The following is a 15871-nucleotide window of genomic DNA, read 5'->3' on the forward strand; positions in this document are numbered from 1 at the left end:
GGACAAGACGTTGAAAAGCGGGACTGTCCCGCCTAAAGCGGGACGTATGGTGAGCCTAATTATTTCACAATGCTCATGACGAAACTGTAACGGCATGCAATGTGCGTACTCCTTTCATTTAGTAGTATAGTAATAGCAATCTATGTAACCCTTGTCTATTTTTGTATTTAACACGCATCTAAATTCTTTCAGGTATTCTACATTAATCCGGTAGCTTCAATTCCTGGATTATTTCTGCTTTTTGATTGAGAAATCATTTCAAATCACTAGTAATCGAGCACTTTGTGATGATTCAGACACAACGATCGCATTGACTATATGCCATGTTACTGCCTGTAACAGCTTGATAATAATGTTTGAACTGCATAGAGGCAAACATCTAAAACATATTACATGTTGTGTCCTACGCAAATATAAACGTTCATAGAACAAGTCGAGTTTAGTCACTGGTTTCCCTGCCTCATTCATTATCAAAGATAAAACATAGCAATTTCCAAAATTTAAGGGAATGTTGAAGTGCTATCGACATTCTCAAGTATTTATTGAAGAGCACAAATGAAACGAGTAGTCAAGTGGTTATAAGATCATGGTCGCATGTACGACGATAAACGCCCTATAATTTATTTCTTATAGCCATTCTGGTAAGAATAAAGCAAGAGAGCAATGCTCAAATATAGGGGCAGGAAAATCGTTCGGCCCGAGAGCAACAAGTTTGTGAAAAAGTTCTGTGAACGAGCAATACGGAGGGATGAATAGGTAATGGAAAATGTTTCCTTTACGTAAAATAAAACAGCAAAATGTTTGATAAAATATTTGGCCCCGCAGGATTGACCGGTGGAAAAATTAAATGAAAAAAATTGACTTGAACGAATGAAAGTAATAGAATTCTATTGACTTGTACTGAAGTACTAAAAATTTGAAGAAACCCAAAACTGGGTAAAAAAAAAATTGATTATTTTCTAACAACAATAACTACCCCAACAGAAACAACAACAACAAGCAATCCATGGATTTACTTCTTGTACAAAACTAGATCGAAATCGACAACCAAAGCATAGGACACAAAAAATATGCAATCCACTAGGTGCGATCTTGTGTAACAAGGTTTTATTTGATGTAGCGCATGTTGTCCTATATGAACGAACGACAGATCCCCGGGAATGTGAAGTGTGTCCTGTTTTTGCTTTCAAATCTGTTTGTGCCTCTATTATTCAATTAACCGCTGACTTTATACTACATCTCATTTTACCTCACCCCATTTCTAGATAGGAATGTTGCGAACAAAAATATTAGTATTTGAATGAATTTATTAATTTTCATTGTTTCTAAAGAATTAGCATTTCTCCAGATATCTGTATGTAACGTTTTGTTATTGTCTTACAAAATACAGTTGTTAAATAAAGTTTAGTTCTTTGAAATTCATATTTATTGAAGTCGGGTTTAGAGCCAACATAAGTCTTGACAGGTAGCTTTTATTGGATGACGAACGTTAGTTAACAAATCGCTTGTAAAATTGTGCAATATTGGTAGAAAATGCTTCAAAGACACACAAAAGAGTAAAATTTGAAATAACAATTTATATTTGGAGTTATCGAATCCACTGGTGCTGACGTGATATATTTTTTCACTTATTTTTGATGGTAATTTTATTGGTTTATTGGTGACCAAAGTCAATGCATTCTTCACTGCCCATGATGTTTATCTAAATAAAAGTTCATCGATCTTTCGATCCCATTCGCTTCGAGCAAATACTGCGTCGTTGCAATTCGAGTTTGAACAGCAAAAGTGGCAAACATGGTCCTAAAAATAAATACAAATAAAATTTAACAGATTAAATTAAGAAATAATAGTACAGTATTGAAAATGTTGCTATTTTGATTTATCTTTTTACCTGTATTTATATGCATTTTACTGACGCGCTTTTAAATGTCAGATAGAGGAGCTCCAAGGAGTAATATTACCAAATAAGATGAAAAGTTTTCCTTACCACTTCTTGTGACTGCGCTCTGGTGAGAGTTTGGGAATAGCAACCCTTTGTGTTGTCCTCACACGCTTTAGCAGTTTTGCATTCTCCATAAACTTTGTACGAATCTGGCTTTATTTCAAGCTTGACCTGACACGAATTCTTAAAAACAATTAAAACAAAAATTATGAAAATATGTTTATATTATTTCAACTCAAAATTTGAAACGCATCCTGTTTTAAATCGGTGAAGTTATTGGAATGATTCTATATTTACTATCAATCATTAACTGTGAGTCGCCGTGTGTATATAACTCCCAACAAAGCTCAGCAATCTATTTTTCTGATTTGTTTATATTCCTTGTCATGCTAGGTTACCAAACTATAAACAATTTACCTGCAAGTACTTGCATTCTTTCACCTCGCTTGTAAGATCGTCCAATGTATCTCCAGAACCAACATAGCAAGTCCTCCTCGGCACTGGAGTTGGTTCTACGGCTTCACTTGTGTCGACGGGGTCAACAGGTTCAACAGTGTCATCAGGTTCAGCAAAGTCAATGGGGTCGACGGTATCAAATGGATCAACTCCGTCTACACCTTCAAAAGACTCATCAGGGACACCGGAGTCCACGGTTTCAAAGGGGTCAACAGGTTCAACAGGTTCAACGGGATCAACGGGATCAACAATGTCTTCTAAAATTGATTATATAACAATTGTCTGTTCATTAAACTTTATTGAAAAATAAGTAGTATCTCTTGTTGCGTCTCAGAAACTGCTTAATTCAATGTTTTATCTCAGAATATCTGTCTGAAAATATATTGTAACAGTTCAAATTGAAACTATTTCATTGTTTTACTCCAATATTAATCAATCATTTCAATATCAAGGATATTTGTATTTCGGAAATATGCAAAGAGCAAAGTTTTTTTTATGACTTATTATTCTCAACATACAATGAATTGTGATATTAAAATGATTGTAAATAATATTGCTAATGAATAAATAACGTGCTATGGTATTAGGGATTACTTAAAACTTTAGAATATAAATTCTTTTGCATATAGTTTGCGGTAGTTTTGGTCTACTCTATTAATTACTATGAAAGATAAATATTTATGTCATTCTTACCTTGACCGAATGTCAGTCCAATAACCAGAGAAATGAGAAGAACATATTTGAGAGCCATCATGGTTGTTTTCAAAAATCTATTTAACCTAGTGCGTTAACTAAATATATCTAACTAAACATAATAAAAATTTTAATTCTTCAGCCACAAAAACAATAATCCGAGTGACATGAAAATGGTATGGCAAGCAAGAAGTATATCAAAATATTGGATACAGTTTAGAAACGTTTATGGCAATGAGACCTGTGAGTTTTAATCAATCTGGTATGCACCATACAGTTTTCATAGTAACGTATCTTAAATAAAGTCAGTAAGTAAATGCAAAATTGTTATTGCGAACATATGCACCTTAAAAAGGTTGTATACTTGCTTTGCAATACCCCAAATTGTTACTACTCCTATGGTGACCAAATTCAATACGAAACATTAAAACAAAATTGGAAAACTTGACATATTTTTTAATGACCGCATTTTATTAATTTACCAAGTTTGGTTTGGATACCAATACAAAACTAATCGAAAACGACCAATGTAAAGTGAGGGAATAATGATAAACAGTCAGTATTTTTGATAAAACATCTGATTTCAGATAGCACATTGACAGAGATCTCAAATAGGATTCCACCTAATTTACGTGAACAAACAGTGTATACAAATATATATGATATGATTAGCTCAATAACAGTTTTACTTTAGTTCTATTGTGGTAAACCTGGAGCAAATTTATATAAGGAAACCATTTGTGTCATGCTCTTCACTACTCAAATCCAGTTTTGTAAGAGGATTCCTACGACAATCTAAAACAAACTGATCGAATTCATTTTTTCACTAGTTTCAAAAAAAACTTCAGCTCAGATTTTTGAACATATTATTGCGTATCAAAATCTATTTTTATTCTTTTTTTTTAATGTTTTTTTCTCTACAACAAATCACCACAAAAGGAGTATTAGTTAAATAAAATCTAAAGCTTCTATTTATATCGAGAATTCTATTTTAAGAGTTTATTTTGTTGTCGTCGTAACAATCTTTCAGCATATTTGGCGGTATTGCAATAACTTGGACGGCAACAAAAATGGCAGACATGCTCCTGTAGAAAAAAAGTGCATTATTAACTTCGTTTAGAAAAAAAAAAATGCTGAAAAAAAAAATTTGATGGAAATTACCGCTTTTTCAGCCTCCTCTGATGTCATGGTAGCACTGTAACAATCGTGGAACTTGGCATTATTTTGGCAAGCCCGAAATTCTTTGCATTCTCCATAAACCCGCATTCCATTTGAATTGATTTCTACTTTGACTTGGCATGAATTCTGAAAATTAGCATTAGGCTTTAAAATAGAAAACATTGCAGTCTGCAATCTGTTGATAAGGTAAACATTAATCAGACTAATATTCTTGACTCGCAACAAACCACATAATTAAGTACTAAACAAAACTCGAGAAAAATATTTACTAAGTCTATAGATGATAAGACGACTTTAACCAAAATGAAGCGTACCACCATAACACTACAAATATACAGAAGCAATGAAAGATAAATTCTTGATAACAAAACAAAAGATAAGACAGAAATGTTTTTTTATTTCACCACTAACCTCTAGAAAGTTGCACGTTTTGTTTTTTGATTGTATGTCAGTAAAGTTACTTCCGAATCCAACGTGACATGATCTTCTATAAGCAGGAGTCGGCTCAATCGTTTCTGCAACTTCTTCACTTTCAGCGGCGTCTTCCCCAGTTCCATCGTCGATTACAGTGATCGTATCTTCTCCACCTACGTCAACTACCTCTACCGCGTCAACATTCACTTCATCTCCGCCAGCAGTTCCTTCAAAATCATCAGTTTCTAAAATAGAATATGCATTAAAATTGATATAAGGTATATTCAGCCCAACGCCAAAAAAGGTATTTCCTCAACCCCGCCCAAATTTCAAAATAATCAAGTACGAATTGTTCTAATGACATACGAAAATAAAAACAATTGTTTGAGGATTTTATTCATCGAAAATGAACAATGCAAACTCATTTGATATAGTATCAAAGATAGATGTAGTCACGTTAGAAAAAAAAACTATGTTTAATGAAACATGCTGATTGGGATTCACTATATAAAACGATCGACAAAACTAAAAATATTACACATACAACTTGAATATATTGATTATATTGTATTTTTCTTCGTGAGTTCAAAATCACATCGAGTAATCGTAAAGATTTTGTAGGATAACGGGAAAAATACCCTTTGAAACCTTGAACAGATATCATCATAGTGATGTATAGTAACGAGTAGGCAGGCCTATAAGATCTTAGGCTTCAGCTTTAAAATGACCAGTGTTATCGAATGACTTATATAAAGATAAAAAATTTTGTAACGTTGAAACATGATCTTACCTTGAGCTAGCGCCAAGCCCAGAATTAACGAAACAAGAAAGAATTTGAATGAAAGCATAGTCGTTTCAATGTTTAATGTAACCTAAAACCTAATCTATTCTAAACTGGATAAAGTATAAACATAATTTTGTACAACTAAACTTCAAGCTTACCATTTACAAATGGACTCAAATGTTTCAAATCAGTAGAATGTTAGTATATATTTTTTCTTAAATAATATATATATAAATTTGCCAACCTCAAAAAAAATGTAGCCAATCACAAAACGCGAACGTGTCTTATAAAAATTGGATTCTACCCCAAGGGCAGAACGGGACGTATTGTATAAAAAATACACGTACGCCCATTAGATTCTTGCTCAAAAACCAGTTTGTCAAGAACAGATTCATGGTATTAAAATCATCCAACCAAAATATTATTGAATAATATAGAATGAAACAATATTATCTGCCAATACTCGGAAGGTTTAAGACGTTTATGTCCTACCCTTGGTTTATTGATTCGAATTTGAAATTGAAACTTGAATCGATGATCAAGTTTTTCTGCCTGACATTTTGGTAATCAAGGTAATTTGAAACCAAGTTAGGACCCGTGCAAGCACTACAGATAAATGTGAAGTAACCGTTCATTTCGTGGCAAAATACTGAGTCTGCTTATAAGTATGACCTGAGGTTATTAATGCCTTCAAATGACGCCGTTTTGTGCACGTATTGTCATTAATATAATTAATCGACTTATGCAGTAATTGTACATAGATGATTGAACGTTTCAAACGGCCGGTTTCTCGTGAGTTGATTCAGTGATGACTCGTTTGAAAGAATGGTCCTCTATATTTAAGACTTGTTGCTGTGTTTGCTGACATAAATATTTTTGAACCAATTATATGTTACAAAATAATAGGATGGTATAAGACATTTTCATATCATTTATAAAAAGCTAAAGCAGTATATTAGATCATGGTAAAACACAAATGAGTATTTGGTGTTATTTAATAGCTTTTGAATTTCTATAAATCATTTTTCAATGCCTAAAAAGAGAAATTGACTGACGCAAATTTATTCTGCAAATACAGAAATAATTGAAAAAATGTTCAAATTTTTCAGTTGTCTAGATATATTTAGTCTTTCCATCAAATTTCGCAATGAAAATTAAAAGATTCTCGTGCCCATATCTTCGTTTGGCATAAGAACGACGTAGAAGCCCTTTATTCGAAAAAGCTTCATGAAGTCCAAATTCGTTTATGTTACTGTTTTGATATGTTTTGATATGTATTTATGATTCAACTTATCAAAACGTCATCTTCATACATTTGATTGATCTTTTGATTAAAGATGCGTATGCACCGTTTTCAATAATCATTAAAGAATTAACTTGAACAAGAATGAAATTTGAGTGATATTTGTAATTTATGGGAATTTATGCTGGCGGTGTCGCAGGATTTCACATTACAGATATTTAGTAAAATAACGAAATTATTATTGTTATATATTTTTTTTCCAAATAGCGATATTTCAAAGCAATTCAACTCATATTTAAGTGAAATTATCTGAGCATATTATGTCATACCGAAAGTATCATTAAATTGCCTGGTTGAGTTTACTTGGGGCATAATGATTCAGTAGCTATTATCTATTGTTAGGCGAATTAAATAACTTTTGAAGTGGCTAGCAAATCAGAACGAGTAGTTTTAACTAACCGTCGAATTCAAAATCAATGAAATACTGAGTTCGTTTAAACTTTAAAGTATCCTACAATTAAATGCTAACCACCAAGTTCAACAGGGCTCTTTGTTATCAAGAGTTATCAATCAATACCATTTGACATGAAATTACCGTATCTTTACCGTGAAAACAATTACAATTTATTAAAATCTAACGTGCTAAAATCTTTGCCGCGGGTGTGTATGTTTTCACAACGGAGATAATATCAAAAACTAGGTCGTCCTCTGCAACCGGTAAATCAACAATACGGCAAAACTGAACGTAAGTAAAGCTAAAAATAAGTCAGCTGTTATGTTATAATTTAAAATATTACTCCGTACGCAAAAGCCTACACGGGGACAAATTATATGCGCAATTGGTATGGGAACGCTACTGATATAAACATATGGGATTTCTGATGAACTTCTTGTGCTTCTATCATCCTGCGACGGTAGATTCATACTTTCATAATGCAATGACGTTGTCGCAAAAGTGAAGATATATATCTATTCTGAACAATTCAAAAATTTTCCAGCACGATAGCACAATTTTTTATGAAAATACAGCAAACATTACTTGTTGTGGCTTTGCAAAGCAGTAATTTGGAGATGTTATCAGGACGTATTTATTATCTGTGACGCTAATATTACATTCGAAAAATTGAATTAAAAGTCAGTCAGGAACTTTTATGCGCCAGACATTGCTACAACATAAAAAGTAAACTATTATTTATGAGTTTTATATTCAACTAAGAGATTTGCATTTTATAATCCATTGAAACCTATTAATACCTCGTAAGATATATACATTTGTTGATGAAAAAAAAAATTAACAACATCTACAAACTATACAGCTTTTTATCTCACGGGAGAATCACAAAAATAGAATACTGTCATTTACAAATTCTTAATCTATGTAGCCACAATTTAAAAAATATAATTATTTATTGCGATACCGGAGATTGGCATAGTCGCATTGTAGAGTGTAGCAGACTGCATTATGCTAACAAGAAAGATAACATTCTTTTTCCATTTTGTCACTGATCAAACGCATTTAAAATGAAAACAGTTTCAATTTTAACGTGTTACACGGAATGTTTTTTTACCTCCTGTAATACTCAGCTCCAGGTGGTGTCAGCCCAAACGCTAGATGGCTAAAACCGAGATGTTGCTTCAGATTCGACCGTGGTTTTTTTTATCTTCTAATCGATAGCAAGACGAAATCAGAATTATGCTTTTGATGCTCTACAACTTGATGTTTTGAGTATAACAAGCATGGCATCTATTAAATCATATACTTCCATTTATATTCCTGACAGGTGCCGAAACGCTAATTATGTAAACGTATGGTATTGGTTGAGTTTATGCGAACATTTTCATTTGTGCCTTTGAAATAGTGAATAAGTATTCGAATGATGCTGAAGCAAGAATGAAAATATATATTCAAATGATTCAAGCTTCTTGCAGAAAACTGCCAGAAATGTATTTTGGTTCGGTGTGACCGATGTCGGATTTCTTCAGACATGCAATAGGTGACTTGGTTGACCTGTCATAGTTGAAATATCCTTTGATAAAAAAAAATTGACTTCGATCACACAAAACGTTACAATAATACATTTTCTGCTAGAGCGCAGCAAGACTACTATTGTATATTGAAAATTCAATTTATAATACCAAAGAAAAGATTGTAAAAATACGTAATATATCAGATGCACGAGACAAAACTATTATACGAAAGTAGAAGAAAATAAGTACAGGGGAAGTGGTTTGTTGTGGTTTTGTAAAGCATCAATTTGGCGATGTTATCAAAACGTACTTCCTATTACATTAAAGAATTTAAAACCGGTCCGCAGTCACAAATAAGTCGGGAACTTTTCTGCATAGAGATCATAGAAAATTATGTTCATGTTTATGATATTTCAATGATTTTTTTTTATGCCAGTATGGTCTTGTGTATGCATATCGTCTTCAACGTCATTAATTGTCAGCTTATCTATAATTCTTACGATTAACAAGACGAGTGAACATACGTGCATGCGTAGATTTTAGATCCGAGTCCGAAATTCACACTTTATAATAGGTTTAAAACAGTTATCATTTGGACATTAATATGCTTTTTATTAAATGAGATATATACCAAGATCATTAAATAAAAATATTATGATCGGAACTATAAATACTACAAAGGTCTCTCTTTCTCTTAGTCTCTTCCAGGCGAAACCTAAAAAAAGTGACATACTTAGAGACACTATTGAATGGAGGACACAAGTAAGTGAATCACTTGTTATGGGTGTTCGTATCCATCGTAACAATTTGTCCCACATGGTGTCAGCCTTAACGTTAGATGACTCAGGCGAGCAACCGTGTCTTTTATTTTTTATTAAGCCACAAAATACTTTTATTCAGCTACTTTGCTATTCAAAAAATGTGAGTTATCATCATCTCAACTATATATATCAATTGCTTGCAAATGAACCCTCAGATTCTGACTGTAAATATTCCCTTCTTTTTGTAGCCTTTCAGTTTGTACATTAGCCTAGTTTTTTTATAGACTGGTGCTTTACAATTTTGCTAGTTTCGCCATTTAAGTACTTGCCATTTAGTATCTCAACAATTCTCAATATTCCCATTGTTAACAATGTCTGTTTCAAATAGGCTTCACGAGAATAATTAAAGATTATATTAAAAAACGAAATATATAGTAATTCGATTAACGGTCTTACAAATATTATTTTCAGTTTTTTCAGATATTTAAAAAAGGTAAAAAACACGTCATCTTTAGAACAGCTTATACAAATACAAACTTGGTTGAAATTTGAGTATAGTTTTGGCTGTTCGATTGTGTGATTTTCAAAGATACCGAAACAATTTTTTATATTATTTATTTGTCAAACAGATTATCAGAAATGCACGTATTTCACTTATTCTAACACATTAACTTATTCCAATGTTAGCCCGCGGGCACTGCTTCGTCCAAAACTGACATCCAACTCAATTTGAGCAATTAGAAGGCTTGTCCATGGGTCATATTTTTCTGTTTATCCCATCCCACGGAGAAGCCTGGCGCTGGGTATTTTTGCACATGTTTGATCAATGTAAAGGTTCAAATTACAGTCACTATTCAAATTAAGCAAGAGCTAATTTCACAACTTTCTGTATTTTAACTTTGTAACCGTTACTTTAAAATACCAAACTTTTTTTACCTGAAGTTTGCCGATATCAATCTGCCAAAACCCACGTGATTGAGCAATTGTTAGAAAACACCAAAACATAGAAGAAAAAACGGTCCCGGAAAATCTATGAAAAATTTTAAACAAAAAAGAAATAGAATGTGACAGCATTATGGCAAATGCATTCCTTTTTTGGTCCAGTGGTTGAAAGGGAAATAAAGTTTTCACATCCTATCAAACAAGACATTTATCACTTTGTGAAAATCGAGGGAACAACTTCATGAATTCGGATAGAGTGAAAGGTCATTGGACTCTCAAATGAAATTTCTTTTTTTTTGGTACATATTGGTGTATGAAGTTTTTCCACAGATATAAGTTAGTGAACTACGAGTTGGTCTATACATTGAACAAGAGAGCTATGTTCAAATATGTGGACACGTAGGGCAAAACTAAATATTTTATCATCAATTCCTCAAAATTCATATGCGGTAACTTATCAGTAGCCGTATCGGAAGCCTAACAACTCGGCTACACCACACGGACAAATCTCAGAGGGTACAAATCTACACAGGGTACCGGTGACGGTACTACAGGTACTGTCGTTGCTTTTCAAATCCTGTGACGATGATCCAGTCTTTGTGATTCAGTTTCAACATGAATTCTAATATTAACTGGTCCAAGTCACTTCCGTATTACCAGATCAGTCCAACGTTCCCCGTGAAAAAACTTCCCAATTTATAACCACCAAATCCACCGACGTTCGCTGTGTGCCAGGTCGGCTGATATGCCTTTGCGAAACCGCTACAATGTGGCAAATTTTGGTGACGTCATAGAACAAAAAAAAAAACGAATCCCATGAAGCTCACAGAAATATTTGAAATGAATAAAAGTAATAGCCTCCTAGAAAAAAATTCAATCTCTAACCATTGAAAATTTCAAAGCAATGGGTCTAGTAATCAAAGAAAAAAGCGACTTTTTCATAACAATAAAATTCTATGTCAAAGAACAAGAACAACAACATAATATTAACAAGAGAGCTATGCTCAAATATAGGGACACGTGGCGTCCCCTAATTTTGATGACAACATAGCAAAAAATAGAAGTAATAGCCTTCTGGAAAAAAATTCCATCTTTAACCACTGAAAATTTCAAAGCAATTGGTCCAGTGATCAAAGAGAATAGCGATTTCTTCAAAACGATACAAAGAACAAGAACACTAAGAACAAGAACAACAAAACGATCGCTATGTTCACTACGTGTCCAACAAGAGAGCTTTGCTTAAATATATGAACACTTTTGAAATAAATAAAAGTGATAGCCTTCTAAAGAAAAAATGTTATCTTCAACCACTGAATTTCAGAGCAATTGGTGCATTAATCAAAGAGAAAAGCGACTTTTCTAAAAACGTATCAAAGAACAAGAACAAGAGTGCCAGCATAAAATGTAAAATGATCGTTATGTCCACTGATGTATCCAACAAGAGAGCAATGCTCAAATATATGGACACGTAGAACAATTCCCCAAAAATCATATGCGGTACCGTAACTTACCAGTACCTGTATCGGGGTACCGTGATGGTACAAGGACCGAGCGTTTTAGGTCCTGTGACAATGATCTATTCTTTCTGATTATGTTTAAACATCAATTGAAATATTATGTGATCTGAGTCATTTATGTATTACCGGATCAGGTACCGCAGTCAAACATTTCCCGTAAAAAACATTCCAAAATTATATGCGTTAAATTAACTTAACAGCAACTGAATCGGGGTACCGGGACAAATAACTGTATAGGAACTGTCATAGCTTTTCCATGTCCTGTGGCAATGACCTATTCTTCTCCATTATCAGGGGGAAATGAAAAAATATATCGATTCCCCAATAATCATATGCGGTACGATAACTTAACAGTACCGGTGCCTGTTGAGCCAGACAATCCTCGTTTGTGAGACAAATAGACCGGTACACGGATTTTCCAGAGTATGTGACGATTCCGTTTAAACGTGAATTGAAATACCAACTGATCCAATTTACTACGGTAATATAAAAACCAATACCACAGTCTACAAATATACTGACACCAAGCGAAGCAGTACTGCTGTAGTTTACCTTATCTTCAAAAAGTTTTCAGTAAAAAGAATTCACTGCAAAATCAGCCGTCACGCTTGGCGGATTAAAAACCGTGTTACTAAAATTAAAAAGGTATACAGCGGAATCTTGGATGAAATATCAGATTTCATAGAATTCATACAAAATTTAAATAGAAGTAATAGCCTTTTAGAGATAAATTTCATCTTAAACCACTGAAAATTCTAATTCTGTGTCAAAGAACAACAACATAATAATAATAATAACAACAAAACAATCCATAGATCCACTACGTGTCCAATAAAATAAATTGAAATTATGAAATTTAGGATATCAAATCTCGTTTCATAGTCGAATCCCCCTAATTAAGACTTGTCGTTTCAGTCTCGCGGTGCCCGGCGAGCGAACAAGTCACATGCCTCCAAACAAGTTGTCGAAGAATGTTACCTTTTGATCATTAGAATCGCCCACATAGCTACTATTGGTTGCCATTTTCATTAAATAGTGATCAAAACATGTAATATAATCAAACACTTGAGTTACGAGCTAAGTAAGACCAAAAAATGCAATTTTTTTTAATAATATCAGACTTTGGAGACTATGGTTTTAATAATTGCTACTTGCACTCCATAGTTATCGACTGTCGTAATTATGATTGGCACACATCGGCACAAACACAATGTTTTGAAAATAATTGTATTTTTGCAGAATATTTTGCACAACAACGGTGACTTACTGCTTCCTATTATTAGAAAACGTGCCAACTTCCCAACCGAATCACACTCGTCTGATATTGATAAAAACATCTCATGTAATTCTTGGAGATCTATTGAAATAATCTCGGGTAAACTTATAAATAGCGTTGTTGCTTAGGGCATCAGGCAACAGCATTGATAACTTAACGAGAACTTTTTAAAGGTATATCACCAATGTAATGAGACACGATGCAAATTAACATAAATAATCAAAATATAGCTTTGGTAACAGTAAACTGAATTGGCAACCCAAAATTTGAATAAGCTAAATCAACGAGTTTAGAGATTGCAGGGTATTGCTCGTGATCCCAAGAGACCAAGGCAATCGTCATTTTATTCTGCATTCATGTATGAGTGATCGTGCGCGAATTCACGAATAAAGAAGGGTCATCTGCCTATAGGCACAAGTGATCACAAAAACGCAGGTTCGGGCATTTAAAATAACATTTTAAACAATCGAATTCATTATCCTTCAAAATGCAATAACGCTTATTATGTTTTTGAACGATTTCCCTTTTGTCCTCGGGATATGTGTGTCGTAATAGATTGTAAACAACATCGGATATTGTCGCAATTCTGTTTGATCTTGTCAAACAAGTAAGAAGAAGTGTGCAATATCTACGTAATTACTTACGTTACCTGTTTTCCGATGCCAAACTTCCGGTAATACTACTTTTAAGTGAAAGTAGGGAGGTATTATTAAGTGTAGATACAAGTGATTAAGATCTCAATAAACAAGTTTTATGAGTAAGCGAAATGGAAAACAATTATTGGGCCACGTTTATTGGTCGCAAGTGTTGTGTTTTACGAGGTTACAATAATTACCGATCAGTTATATAAGAGAACAGGATACGGCAGCAAACAAGTCAATTCGGTCGCCAATGCAGTATTTTAATTTCCTGTCACCGGGGCTCGATGTATTGGCTGGAAACAAATATAGGTATTATAAGAGATTGAAAAAAATAGAGAAATAATAGAACTTATAGTAGGGAGCGCGTTATATTAAACGTTATGTTTGACCTTTTTTAATTCCATTAGGATCTCTATCTAACAATTTCACTTTTGATTTACTTTCAAGTTGTAACTGGCAACTTTTATTTTCACAAATTACAATGAAGATAAACTTCATAACTTCCAGGTGGAATACATGATGCTTCGTATACATTAAATATTTGATTGACTTGGTTTATTTGCCATTTTTTTGCGTCCTAAAAACTGCGATACTTTCAAGTTATACAAGAAAAATATTGTTTTCGTATTTTTATGTTGATGTACATGCTCAAATAATACCTGAATAAGTATAACTTAATACATTTGTTTAAAATTACCAAATAGAATTCCATAGTTTTAATCAGTAGAATTGACGTACTCTGAGCAATGAAGGTTGTTATCTTTTTCGTGGCATTATTTGTTTTTGCATATGCACAAGGTGAGTCTACTTTTTTCCTAACTTCTATTCGTGACTAGAACTAGTTGGACAAAATATTTAATGAGAGGTGTTTGAGTATAGATTAAATCTTGTTTGCCCTTCATGAATGCAAAAAAAGTATTCTGAAGAGATTCATTTTTGACTAAAAAATTAGTTCAAACTATTTAATGTATATTGAAAAAGCATGTCATTCGCGATGTAATCATTATAACGTTTACTTTGTAACAGAGGATGCAGAAGAAGTTGATGAAGTTCAACAAACACCCAGATGTAACAGTGGTGACACCTTCTTCAATGGAACATTGACAACCAACGAAAAACCTACAAACTGCTCGGCCGCACACGTAAGTAAAAAGACACCACTGAAATGCTTACTGGTATAGACTGTTGTTGTAATTTAAATAGAACGCTATATCTTCAGAGGGGAGTAATCTTTAAAAAAAAAACAGTCTTTTTAAAATATAACATTCTTTTTGGAGTAATTGGATTATTCTAAAATCAACCATTTCTGATTAAACATTATTAATTATAAATTCTCATTTTTAGTCAACTTGTCAAACCAAATTGGAAGTAGGTCCAGATTCTTACAGAATCTATAGGCAATGCCAGAGTGCAGAAGCTTGCGAAAATAATCAGAAAAGCAACCCACAACAATGCTATTCGGAAGAAGCAGAAGAAAAACAGGTGAGAAATTCAAACTTAGTAATTAAAAGAGCCAAATCTCTATCTTTGTTTCTATATGAGGCTTTTTCATATCATCAATTTAGACAGTTGAGATCTAATATTTTGGAATAATTGGAATCTCACATGACCGGAGTTTTTTACTCAATTTATTTCCCTTCCTCCGAAAAATAGTAGACATAAGAACTTCCCATGTTTTTAAACGTGCTCGTCAAATTCCGATAGTTTTTTACATTTTCTGTCTATTTTAAATTACTTTTATATGATGCGCTTTAAACACTATTTCGTTATCAAATAATAACATGTAAAAACGCTGTTTCAATCTTTCAAACAACAACGTTACAGGAAAAGGTTTGTCATTTTTGCTGCCGAGGAGATTTTTGTAACGATGGGAGTGAAATTGATGTTGTGTTGCCAGTATCAGACGATTTTGCTGACGAAGACGTAGATGAAGAAGTTTAGTTAACGAAATGCCTGGCGTTCTTGATTTTTGTATTAGTTGTGGTGATTAGTGTTTAAATTTTGATTGTGTTAAAATATATTTGGACAAAAAAAAAATTTAATCATTGATGCATA

General features: G+C 33.1%; 3 protein-coding genes across 3 annotated transcripts; 1 reads left to right on the forward strand and 2 right to left on the reverse strand.

Moving 5' to 3' along the window:
* Positions 1-1289: 1289 nt before the first annotated feature.
* On the reverse strand, positions 1290-3233 carry LOC144411624 (uncharacterized). Its single transcript, XM_078110609.1, has 4 exons — positions 3092-3233; positions 2360-2655; positions 1988-2125; positions 1290-1800 (listed from the first exon to the last, which is right to left on the reverse strand). Exons 1-4 carry the CDS (start codon positions 3150-3152, stop codon positions 1699-1701), a joined length of 597 nt encoding a protein of 198 aa, XP_077966735.1. The 5' UTR covers positions 3153-3233; the 3' UTR covers positions 1290-1698.
* LOC120342548 (uncharacterized) lies at positions 3204-5620 on the reverse strand. The gene is made up of 4 exons (XM_039411427.2): positions 5475-5620; positions 4682-4929; positions 4253-4396; positions 3204-4176 (listed from the first exon to the last, which is right to left on the reverse strand). Exons 1-4 carry the CDS (start codon positions 5530-5532, stop codon positions 4078-4080), a joined length of 549 nt encoding a protein of 182 aa, XP_039267361.2. The 5' UTR covers positions 5533-5620; the 3' UTR covers positions 3204-4077.
* Positions 5621-14454: 8834 nt separating this feature from the next.
* On the forward strand, positions 14455-15871 carry LOC120342558 (uncharacterized). The gene is made up of 4 exons (XM_039411438.2): positions 14455-14614; positions 14843-14958; positions 15161-15298; positions 15641-15871. Exons 1-4 carry the CDS (start codon positions 14563-14565, stop codon positions 15755-15757), a joined length of 423 nt encoding a protein of 140 aa, XP_039267372.2. The 5' UTR covers positions 14455-14562; the 3' UTR covers positions 15758-15871.

The sequence above is a fragment of the Styela clava genome, chromosome 3, assembly GCF_964204865.1.
Source record: "Styela clava chromosome 3, kaStyClav1.hap1.2, whole genome shotgun sequence".
In the NCBI taxonomy this organism is placed as follows: domain Eukaryota; kingdom Metazoa; phylum Chordata; class Ascidiacea; order Stolidobranchia; family Styelidae; genus Styela; species Styela clava.

Bases quoted from the DNA above. Each gene is read 5' to 3' on its own strand.
- LOC144411624 (XM_078110609.1), bottom strand. From the start codon at position 3,152: ATGATGGCTCTCAAATATGTTCTTCTCATTTCTCTGGTTATTGGACTG. The intron at 2,656-3,091 runs GTAAGAATGACA...AATCAATTTTAG, and splicing joins TGGACTGACATTCGGTCAAG to AAGACATTGTTGATCCCGTT. The intron at 1,801-1,987 runs GTAAGGAAAACT...ATTTATTTTTAG, and splicing joins GAGCGCAGTCACAAGAAGTG to GACCATGTTTGCCACTTTTG.
- LOC120342548 (XM_039411427.2), bottom strand. From the start codon at position 5,532: ATGCTTTCATTCAAATTCTTTCTTGTTTCGTTAATTCTGGGCTTGGCG. The intron at 4,930-5,474 runs GTAAGATCATGT...ATTCTATTTTAG, and splicing joins GGGCTTGGCGCTAGCTCAAG to AAACTGATGATTTTGAAGGA. The intron at 4,177-4,252 runs GTAATTTCCATC...TTTTTTCTACAG, and splicing joins CAGAGGAGGCTGAAAAAGCG to GAGCATGTCTGCCATTTTTG.
- LOC120342558 (XM_039411438.2), top strand. From the start codon at position 14,563: ATGAAGGTTGTTATCTTTTTCGTGGCATTATTTGTTTTTGCATATGCA. The intron at 14,959-15,160 runs GTAAGTAAAAAG...TCTCATTTTTAG, and splicing joins CAAACTGCTCGGCCGCACAC to TCAACTTGTCAAACCAAATT. The intron at 15,299-15,640 runs GTGAGAAATTCA...ACAACGTTACAG, and splicing joins AAGAAGCAGAAGAAAAACAG to GAAAAGGTTTGTCATTTTTG.